The 11887-nt window shown below is 48.0% G+C and overlaps 1 protein-coding gene across 1 annotated transcript; it reads right to left on the bottom strand.

Moving 5' to 3' along the window:
• Positions 1-483: 483 nt before the first annotated feature.
• LOC140207431 (probable G-protein coupled receptor 139) lies at positions 484-3446 on the bottom strand. Its single transcript, XM_072275954.1, has 3 exons — positions 3377-3446; positions 804-1710; positions 484-550 (listed from the first exon to the last, which is right to left on the bottom strand). Exons 1-3 carry the CDS (start codon positions 3444-3446, stop codon positions 484-486), a joined length of 1044 nt encoding a protein of 347 aa, XP_072132055.1.
• Positions 3447-11887: the final 8441 nt, after the last annotated feature.

Genomic DNA, 11887 nt, shown 5'->3' with positions numbered 1-11887 from the left:
CTATGGTAGATCAAAATTCACCAGATTGTTTCCTGGACTGTGGGGAAGGGGATAAACTATAAGGAAAAGTTTGATTGTCTGAAATAAAAAATAAAATGAATGGTCCTTGTAAAAGTTTATACAATTATGAGGAGGTGTATATTGTACAGATAGCCAACAACTTTGTCTTCTCCTATGTCAGCAGTGGCACGTCCATACACAGATCTGAAGACATTGTTTTTCTCGCCCAGTGCGGCGTGGTTATGTCTGCAGCAGACGTGCTGAATGCAGGTGATAATAAAATAATGGAAACGTGTCTGGAGAACCCTTGGTTAACAAAGGTGGAGAGGGATACGGGCTGCATTATGGCTCTGGGGATTGGCATAGGTCGCCATAGTCGAGCTGGGGCAGCATCTATGCAATATTGATTCCGCACTGCAATCTACAAGAAGGTAGCTCTGTCACAGCGCTGACCGCAGCGAATCTGCACTGCCAGTGTAAAAGTCATTCCGATGACTCCACCTTTACCCGAGTTACCCAGCGGCCAAATGAGCCCTGAGTGTCAACGCAGCTGTCAAACGCAACGAGTGAATGAAATCAACTGAGCGATCGGATACCAGGATTGTTGATGCCGTCACGGCTATCAAGGACGCTTCTGCAAAGAAATGGATTTATATTTGATTCCAAGTCAATTTAATAGCGAGACACATTATAGTTAAACACATAAAACGCAGATGTACATCGCGACCCAATGACAGATTTCCGATGCGCAGAATTAGTGGGTAATGAACTTTCGAACTTTAGGAACATGTGCTTTGCTTTACCTGTGTTTTTTAACTAGTATTAAAAACAAAGTCCAAGGGTATTTTAACACCAGCCGCATTTCCTCTCTAAACTTAGCCTGGGTCGCTGTATAAATACAGGCGTTCGTGCAGGAACTCAGATACATGATCATGTAGCCGGCTTCAGTGGCGACATAGGCAGAGTCGGTGTAATCGCCGTCGTAATGCGCGGTTCCTGTGAGTCGGGTGATCTGAAAGATCACAGTGACCGACAGCCACAACAGAATGAAACTGCCGGACACACTAAAGAGTAAAATGATGGATTTCCGGCGGCCTTCCATCTCCGGATCCTTCTGTGTTTGACTGCCTTGACCGCGCAGTCCGCGGCGCACTTTACTGGCTAATAAAATGCGCCTTACCGTCAGACAGTTAAACAGGGTTATCAGAGCAAAAGGTAATATAACCGTTAAAATAGTCTGCAGAAAGGAGAATGCGACGCCCACAAGAGACGTAATGAACCATGAGCTCGGCTGACAGCCCCATTGAATACCGTTAATTACACGCACAGGTTTATACTCAAATAGATATGGGACGTTCTGTAAATACATCAGGAGCGGCACGGTTATAATGCCAGCAACAGCTGTCCTCGCCGTGCAATATTTCGTTTTAAGCTTCTGACAACAGATCGCTACAAACCGATCGGCTGTGAACAGGACAGTGTACCAGACCGAGGTTTGCAGGTAGGTCGAATTGAAGTACAGGACGACCTTACAGGCGGATGTGTAGGACAGGAAGGAGAATGGAAACTGGTACGTGACGATATGATACACAATTACAGAGACGATCATCACCAGGAAATCTGCCATTGCCATGAAAGCCATGTAGAGCGATATACATTTGGAAAGGCCACAATTCCCTCGGAAGAGGACCACCATTGTCAATAGGTTCGCTAGGGAAAGAGTCACAAATTGTGAGTTACAAACAGGGCGAGGAGAAACGTTCTCGGAATCGAAAGTGAAAATACTATTCCGACTGTGATCGGCAAAATTACCGGGTAAATATGTTCCAAGAGAGAATAAAAACTCCTCATTCAGTGAACTAAAACAGTTTGCATTCGAACTGCGCATTTGCTCCCGGTTAAGTTGCTGGTGACGTGCTCTCGATGTCACCTTGGCGATGTAACCGAGAGGGGGCAGCAGTGCTCCTGGTTAAGTTGCTGGTGACGTGCTCTCGATGTCACCTTGGCGATGTAACCGAGAGGGGGCAGCACTGCTCCTGGTTAAGTTGCTGGTGACGTGCTCTCGATGTCACCTTGGCGATGTAACCGAGAGGGGGCAGCACTGCTCCCGGTTAAGTTGCTGGTGACGTGCTCTCGATGTCACCTTGGCGATGTAACCGAGAGGGGGCAGCACTGCTGCTCATTCGCCATCTCAACCCAGAAAAATGGGGGAGATCACCATCTTCTCCCATACCTCCCTTGCGCCCTACACTCCCTACCCGTGGGATCGTCATTTCAATGGCTCTTACCCTCGAAGCCCCATTCAGACACCAGCCGTAGTGAATGAGAGCCGTGATAGAGCTGAACACGGTGGCTGTAGGAGGATCGGCTGATGTGCAGTCGACAGATTCCACTCAACGGAACTCTTGTTATTATTGAGCCGGTCCTGGCCCGGAGTAAGTGGGGCCGTGCCCGCTGTCGGTCATCAGCCCCAGGGTGAAACCGATGCACTCGTTCCCTCCGTTTAGTCAATGAATGAGCGCAGGGCCCGGTGAACAGAATTGGACTTCACTGACTCGTTTAGTGTCGCTTGTACGCAATCTAGCTTAAACTCGAATAATTTCAGAAACGTCTATCAATAAATAAGTTCTTCCACTTGGATATATCCGCCATTTTTGATCACATTCGTTATCATCTTAAAGGTGCGATAGGGAGAAATTAATTCAAATCTCCAGGTGGGCACCCCATTCTTGTGCTAGCTATATTTACTATAATTCCCAACTGGTTCGGGTAAGACATCTAATGAAAGGTTTGATCGGAAATCCACAAAGCGGGGAGGGAAGGAGAGGGAGAGAGTGAGTGAGCGAGCGAGAGAGAGAGAGAGAGAGAGAGAGGGAGAGAGCGAGAGAGAGGAAGAGAGAAAGAGAGAGACACAGAGAGACAGAACAAGAGAGATTGTGCGAGAGGGAGAGAGAGAGAGATGAGAGAGAGAGAGAGAGAGAAAATTCAGCTACGGTGGCAGTTGGTACAATCCGCAACGCTCCCACAAATCGTCCTGTTCTACTGCTCCTTCACCAAAAGTTAGGTCACAAAATACATTTCAATCTGCAACAATCCCGGTAACAGATTTACGCTGACAGTGGTGAACAGCGGAGAGGATTGATCTCCCTGAATTTCAGCAGCATCGTCTACGATGAACTCTGGGGGCGGGATGGGGGGTCGGGGTGACAGTGAACTTGACCCTGCATCAGCGTGTGGAGCGGAGACGAACCGTTCAGCAGCGGTAGTCTGCCGTGTCTGTGCGCTGGGTCGGTTTCGCCGGGAAACAACACCCAGTAAAATGACTGTTAACAGAAGTCCGACCCTAACATTTCAGACAGAGGATGTGTCGACTTACCCGGAACACCGAAAGCTGCGAGAATAGGGTAAAATACAATCCTCACATGCCGGATTGTTGGTAGAGCCATTTTCGGGTGTTGTACAAAATGTACCGCACTGCTCGCACTGAGAGCCACTCGCCTGCGTTCTGACCTCGCCGCCCTTTTATACATTAATCTATACCCCGGTGAAAAAAACACAGAGGCTGCACAATAACTCGAGTTAGTTACAGTCAGTTAACAAACAAGGCGCCGTTTCTCTCGGCACCGCGGGGAATACTTAAAGCTCAGTCCATAACACCGTCTAGTAAAGTAGACAATCAGAAAGTTTTTAAAGCTGTTCCACGCACTCCAGATTGAAATGCCAGTCATGACCTATCACCTGCTTATATTAACACACACAAAACGCTGCGTTCCACCAGCATTTTATGTATGTTGCTTGAATTTCCAGCATCTGCAGATTTTCTCGTATCTACTTCTATTGTTGCCTTCACATTCATTTTATTTGATATTAATTGTATGATATCTCGCTCCATAGCTCTCAAAGCAAATGTTAGCTCTGAGCGATCTCACAATTTATCCTGAAACCAACCCCACATTATATGAACATTACAGCGGGCCTGCACAGTCTGCGTTATTTGCCCAATGTCATTGTAGACCACACGGATTCCATCACCTTACTCCAAATTTGTCCATTCCTCTTCACTCACAGTGAACTCAGCAGCCCGTTGTGCGGGCATGATTGACAAGGGCAACACGAAATGTATTTAAGTAGTCCCTGCTTTTTGACATTGAAGGTTAAAAATCTCTATAATCACATCTGTGACCAATATTCCCGATACCGAATGTGCATCGGCTTTTCCGGCTCCGAATAAGGTCTCAGTAAATGGCGGCGCATATTATGGATCACCACTGGCTCCTCATTTCCATCATCAGAATCGCAACCAGCATCACGTTTACTGTCTCCAGTAAATGTCGTGAAATGTGTGTACAGTGCAATACGTCCAAAAGCACCGAAATAAACAATAAATAAATAAACAAGAGAGGCAGCGCTAAAAGAATGCAAACAGTGACGTAGTATTGTTTAATTTAGAAAAGTTTAGAAATAATTTAGAAAGCCGATGCTTGAAGAGAATAAGCTCAACTAAGATATGCGAGGCTTAGCGAGTATTTTGGTGATACTGACGACAACTCCCTGAACTTTTACAGAGCCATGGACAAGGATATGAGCAGAAAGTATTGGGACGTGTTTAATTTGCGGGAGTACCCATCATGACGCTATGAGGCAGGAACCTGGGGATGTAAACCAGGAACGGATGTGTTCAGGGAAATGCCCAACAGAAATGTGCAGCTTGTTCCGGGTGCCCTTGCTTGGCGTTCTGGGCAGGTTTGTCCCGCTGAGGTGGGGAAAGGACGCTAACTCGAAGGGGTCACGGCTGTGACGAGATGTGGAGCATCCATTCCCGAGGAAGAAAGAAGCATGCTTAAGGCTTAAGAAGCAGAGATCATCAGAGAGGGTTCTGGAGAGTTACGAGGTCGCCAAGAAGGAGCCAAACTGTGGACATAAGTGTTAGGAGTGTGCATTGGCGAGGAGGAGAACAGGAGGATGAGAGGGTAGAAGCGATGAAGGATACAAGAGGAACGAAACATGCACCTGGAGTCGGGGGCGGTAGTGGAGGTCGGTAATGAACGCTTTGCTTCAGTATTCACCAGTGCAGAGCTTCCTGACAGATCAGATGCTGCGGACCAGCACTATTCAGCCAGGACTCCGTAGACCACAGAGTAGGAATCCCAGAGGGAACTTGATGAATGTGGGGGCAGCGTGAACAGCCTGATATGCTGGAATATGTCAAGGTTTCGAAGGAAGATGCATTGGAGAATTTGAAGAGCATGAGGATAGATAAGACCCTGAGACCGAAAGGAATATCGCACATGATACTAATGGATGCGTGGGAAGAGATTTCCTCGGCTTTGGTGATGACATGTGCGTCCTCAGTGGCCACAGGAATAGGTGCGAAGCATCAGACGGTGGGAGGTTCTGACAAATATCATTATTGTGTTCAAGAAAGGTACCTGGATTAACCCTGGGAATGATAGACCAATTACTCTTACTTCAGAGACGGGCAAATTTGCCGAAAATTTCTGGAGATGACGTTCAGGAGCTCCACAAGTCTCGGCACATCAGCCTGTAATTGGAACTTAGACTTCCTCAGTCATCGTACCCAAACGGGGAAACTAAGCAAGTGCGCATCAAACCCCCAAAACTCCAGCACAGGCGCCCCGCAGTGGCGTGTACAGAGACACGTCTCTACTCTCTCTTTTCGCCCATGACTGCACTCCCGCTCCTGCTACAAACTCAGTCATCATAGTGGCTGAGGTCACAACAGTGACTGGCCTCATCACAAACACTGATGACTCTGCATATAGAGAGGATGAACCTCAAACTTCGACCAGCACTAAGAAGACAATAGAAATGGTAATCGACTTCAAAATTACAAGAAGTGTCGAAAGCCCCCTATCCCTGCATGGTGAAGTAATGGGGAGCGTTCAGAGGTTCAAGTTTTTGGGGATGAATATCACCGAGGAGTTCTCTCGGCCCATCAGCAAAACCTCGTCAGCAACGAAAGCACAACAGTGACTATACTATATGAGGTGATTAGGGAGAGCTGATCTGTCTCAGAAATAGCTGGTCAACATTTTAAGTGCGGTAGAGAGCAGACTGACACACGGAATGGCAGTGCTGTGCTCCAGATGCAGCGAGACAGATTGCAAACCACTCAAAGGGTTGATTAGGACGGCTCCGATCATCACCGGGTCTCAACTACCGGACTGGGAGACAATCTAACTCCGGATGCTCACGGCAACAGTAAAAACCCATCCGATCCCTGACACTGTCTGGTTAATTTCCTGCCACCTGGTAGGAGATAGGGAAACCTCTTCGCCATGCCATTAGACGGAAATATCTTCCTCCGAGGGCCGTTGTTGTGCTGAATAATGCAACACCCTGCCTTGCCAATGGCCTTTGAGTGCCACTGAAATCATTTGTTTCTGTAAATACAGTTTTTTTTCTTGTTTGAATGAATCCGGACCGCACGCATTGCAAATATCTGTTTAGCGCGGTCTGGAGCAGCGCCGCCATTTTGTTGTCTTCAGCCATGACAATACAGTTCCATTGTATTCTATTGATTTGCCGAAGCACAGTCTGATTAGGGATAGTCGACAGGACTTTCAGAAGAGCAGAACATGTCTCACGAAGATGATTGAATACCGTGAGGAATGGGCGAGACATATTGTTTAAAACCGAGGATTGGAGGTTGTGGATATGGATTTTAGTATGGTATGTTCGCCGAACGATAAGCTCATTCAGGAAGGTGGGAGGCACCAGTTCCAGGGAAAATTGCCCGTGTGGATTCAGAATTGGTTTGGCCGCAAAAGGCAGAGGCTGCGGTGGTCTTCATTAGACGGGGGAATGAGGGTAAGAGCCGTGAAATAATTTTGTAGCCTTAGAAAACCCTGCTGAATCCGCACTTCCTGTCTTCTGTTCCGTTCCGGTGGTCACATTACAGGAAGGATGTCGAATCGTTAGAGATGGAGCAGAGGAGTTTCACTGCGATGACACCAGGATTATGAAGAGCGGTTGACCGAGCTAGGGTTTTACTTTAGGAGGACAGAAAATGAGCTGTGACGTTGGGAGGGTGTACACAATGATAAGAGGCAGCGGTCGATTGTACAGCAAGAGATACTGCATGTTTCCCAGGCGGAAATGGCGAATACACGGTGGTATAACTTTATGGAGTTGGGCGGAAGGTATTGTGGTGATGGCGGAAGCATTTCTTTTACACACTGAGGGGTGTGTACGTGTGACGCTCTGTAATCAGCGGCGTGGCGTCATTTCCGTTATGGACATTCCACAGACTCTCAGATAGGCGGGTGGATGAATGGGAAAGATGAGGGCGATGTAGTCGGAAAGGGTCAGATTGATCTTGGAATCGACTAAAACATGGGCACAACCGAGTGCCTACGATGCCATATTGCTGTATGCACTGTGCGATCATGTGTTAGTGAAACGTTCAGGGTGTGTCTTGTGACCAGGTATCTCCTTACTGATGCCAGCAATGCAAAGTGTTCCGGATCCTGAGGGTCCGTAATGGTGGATGCCGTCTTCTTCAGACATTGCTTTCTGAATATGATGGGAGCCTGATGCCTTTGCTGGAGCTGACTGACTTTACAACGCGTTGTGGCTTTTTCCGATCTTCTGCATTAGCGCCTCCACACCTGACCGGATGCAACAGCCCGCACACTGTCCGGGGTACATCACTAATCTTCTCAAACCTTTCCGTAATTGCATCAATTCTTCATCTCCAACTCATCACCTACAGAGCTGTGGACACACGGGAAATAGAAGCTCCTCGGCCTTTCCTCTGCTGACCTGTCGAGGAAGACGTACCTGTTCACAGTTCAAAATTCAAAGTGCATTTATTATACTTTTTCAACAATTAGATTCGTCTCCTTACAAATAACTACAAAACAAAGATAACCAATAGAACCGGTTAAGAAAGAAAATCGTCAGACACCCGATGTGCAGAGGGAAAAATACAAAAAGACCAAATCTGCAAACGATAAACTTAACCAAATAACATTCAGAACTGAAGTTCAGAAAATTGAGTCCCCCCACGGACAGGAAGCCGGGTATTGCAACAACCGATTCGAGAACATGCCCCTGCCTCTGTTGGACGTAGCGCCGAGAAAACGTCGCGGAGCACCGAGCCGAAGCGTCCCGTCCATCGTTCGATCTGGCCCGTCGTTGAAAACATGCAAACATCGCGTCGTTTCTCGCTTTCGGACCCGGGCCCTGCTGCTTCGTTACTCTCTCGGGCCTGGCCTCACCGCCTCGATTCCGCTCGTTCCGAACTTTCCAATTCGGTCGCACTTTAAAATCGATCAAATATCGGATCGGTCCTCGCTGTCGGGCACGGGGCCGGGCTCTGCCTCGCCTCTGTTCCGCCACATCGAATCGCCTCTAAGTCCGCGCCGGCAATTGGCTCGTCCTCGGATCCCCGACCCGGACCCCGACGGCTGGATTCGGCTTTCAAGGCAGCAACGTCCAGCGCTTTCGAGCTTTCAGATCGCACCGCAAAAATGCCAGTTCATACAGGCGGTCCAATAGCTCAGCTCCGAATGGAAAGTTAGAGGCTTTTGTTGGCAGCGATCGTTAACCAGAAAAAAAGTTATTAATAACGTATTTAGTTATTTTCTTTGTTTTGTTTGCCGCCGCTAAGTGGTCACCGAGCTTCACCAGCAGCATCTCACAGCGGAAGCCTCTCCGCCTCTCCCCACGTCTACTTCCTGAATCCACGATCAGTTCACTGGTTCCGATGACGTTAATGCTGGGCTGTTGTTGTGACGTCACTCAACCTGCCGATCTGTCTCACTCCTGTCCCGCTCCTCGTCACCCTCTGAGATTCTGCCTGCAACAGTTGTGTTATCAGCAAAATTACAAACAATGTCTGAGCTGTGCCTATGCCACTGTTACAATTAAAGGACGTTTATCGTGTCATCTGCAGCCGAATAGCCCTGCTGTACTCGTAGTCACTCGGACAATGAACACGATCACACGGACAGAATTAGTGGACCCAACGTTAACTGATCAATCGAGCAATCCCGTGATGTCACATGACACACCAATAAACAGTCGTCCAGTGGATTGGACATCTCTCCACCCTCTATGCTTTTAGGCGAAACCATCTTGATAATATTCCTCCAGTTCACTGGTCCGTTCTGATCGGAGCAATCCAGAAACCTCAGGCTGGAGTGATGGACCAGATCCAGTGCTTTCAACTGGGGATTCGCTTCGATAGCTTGCGGGGCTAACCTGGCTTGTTCACTCGCTGGTTGTGGAACGAGGGATTCACTTGGCCGTCTCCTGCTGTTGTCCAGGTGTCGGCGGCAGACAGCATCATCCTCGAGTGCTGAAGTTACTTGTCGGTCCTTTTTGACCACAACTTCTCTTTTCATCCAGGGTTCCGGCGAACACAAACCGGATCTCCCACCTCAGAGTTCCCATGTACCGTGTTTCAATCGGACCGCACGCCCATTGTTTTTTGTCTCTCTTACTCCGTCTTCCGGCTCTGTCGGAATAAATCTAATCGGGAATACAACCTGCGGTCCATAAATCCCTGTGTGGTGGTTTGTGAGATTATCCGGCACCGGAAAACAAAAGCCGGTAGATCCCGTGGAATATGTCCCCATTCAACTTTAGTGTCCCTGTTTGACAATCCGAACAGCTCAGTCAGCCATTCCGTTTGAAGATGGGTGACAAAGGGGCGAATGTTGCGGTCGAACACTGACTTGTAAAAATAGTTGGAATCCCTTACTTGTAAACGCGGGACAATTATCACAGTATCGGGGATACCATGCGTACAAAATAGTGTGCGTAAAGTGTTTATCATTGTCTCGCGGGTCGAAGTTTTAACCGCTTTGGCCTCAATCTATTTAAAATGCGCATCGGTGACGACCAATGATTTGTGACCGTCCAATGAACCCGCGTAGTCAACGTGTAAACGTCTCCAGGGGCTGGTTGGGCAATGCCATGGGACGGGAGCGTTTACAGGTCGAGACTGCCGGCAGGGGTCACACGCACGGACAACGTGCTCGATGCCTTCATCAGTTTTCGCCAGCAAACGGAATTCCGGGCTAGAGCCTTCATACCTTTTATGAGGAGTAGATCATTTGCCATTTCAGCTTGCTTTGCTACTCTTCATGATCTCCTTTATCTCTACCAAAATACGCTAGTATCTGGGAATCCATTTTACCATCTGGAGAATGCTCGGCAAATAATATTCGGGTTGTGTATTTATGGAATGGTGACCAACATCAACAGTGAATTTCAACACCTCTTTTTGGCATCAGATTTGATGAGTGTCCTACTGTCAACACTCGAGGAAAGTGGACGTTAGTCACCATTGACCAGAACGTAGCTTGGTCAGACACGTCATGATCAATAAGAAGAGATCAGATGCTGTGGAACGTTTTGGTTTGGATGGAGGCCGAGATCGGCAAACTCTGGTCAAGTGTCCTTTCTTTTGGAAAGTAAAACGGAATGAGTCTCGGTGTCAACAGTCAGGAGGCTTCCGGTGAAATTCAGCGCAACGGTAACATCGGAAACCCCGGAGTCTAATTCTTTTGATTCTTAGCTGGGGACATTTTGTCAGCGTCAGTACAATCTGCGGCAGTTGTAGGTGATGGAGACGTCAGCGCTCTTTGTACTTGGCACTCTTGCGACAAAACTGCATTTTTATCTGCCGCTTGCATGCCATTTGCGATATCAAAAGCTGACTGAAGTGAGAGCTCCGATTCTGCCGATGGGCGACGCTGAATGTGAACATCACGCCGACGACTGAGCGATCTCGTATCGTAACTTCTCGAACAGCAACGTAAACACAAGGTTCAGTCAGTTTCCTTAATTCAGCAACAAACGTTGCTATTGATTCATTTTCTAACTGAAAACGAGAGCTGAATCTAACGCGCTGCACAATATCCAATGGTTTAGGATTGTAATGAGATCAAACCTCAGAAGTTCCTCATAAGATTTCGAAGAGAGCAAATCGGGATTCATCAATCTTCGGACGATGTTGTATGTTTTCCGGACTGCAAGAACTGAGCAAGATGGTAACCTTTTGATTGGGCTCAGTGATGTTGTTTGCTGGGAAAAGCTAGTCAAAACGTTCAACGTAAACCTTCCTGGGGTCTGTGAATCATAATATTCCTGAACTTGTCCAATGATGGTCATTGTTCAAATGTGAACATAGATTCCGAAAGAGCGAGTGTCACAGATATCATCCTCGTCACCACTGTTTGACGTAAGAACGGTAATCGTGTCCAGTGCAGCCGAAAAAATCTGCTCGACTCGTAATCACGCTGAGAAAAATGAACACGTTCACACGCACAGAGTTAGTAGCTCAAACGTGAATTGATAAATGGAGAAGCCGGCGACATCGACCAATCCCGTGATGTCACAGGACAGACTTATAACGCCCACACAGTGGATAGGACACTCCACTCTCACCTCTATCTCTTCCTCCCTTTTAACCCCACTCTCCCTCCGTCTCCCCATCCCTCTTCCTCTACCTCTATCTCAACGTTCACTTAAACCTTTCTCACACTCTCTCTCCCTTCTTCCCCACCTTCCTCTCTCCCAGCTCGCTCCTCATGTACCGTATCTTACGATCTCTCTCTATTCCACCCCACCCCCTCTGCCTTTCGGTCTATCCCTCCCTCCATTCTCCCCGCCAAGTCCCTCCGCTCCATCTCCCTCTCCAACCTCTCCCGACTCACCCCTCTCTTTCACACACAGGATCGGGAGTGGGGTCACGGTGACTTTTGTGATGAGCTGTTTCCGAGTAGCTGGTGAGGCCCGTCCTCATCCCCATCGTCAATTGCAGAAACATCGAATGATTGACGGCAGAAGCTCCTGTGTGAGTGTACTTGGGGAGAGAAGAGAGAAGGAGGGCGGAGATACAAAAGGGTGATGG

This window comes from Mobula birostris, chromosome 13, assembly GCF_030028105.1.
Source record: "Mobula birostris isolate sMobBir1 chromosome 13, sMobBir1.hap1, whole genome shotgun sequence".
In the NCBI taxonomy this organism is placed as follows: Eukaryota; Metazoa; Chordata; class Chondrichthyes; order Myliobatiformes; family Myliobatidae; genus Mobula; species Mobula birostris.
The sequence above is the reverse complement of the archived record's forward strand: the minus strand, read 5'-3'. Positions and strand labels throughout refer to the sequence as shown.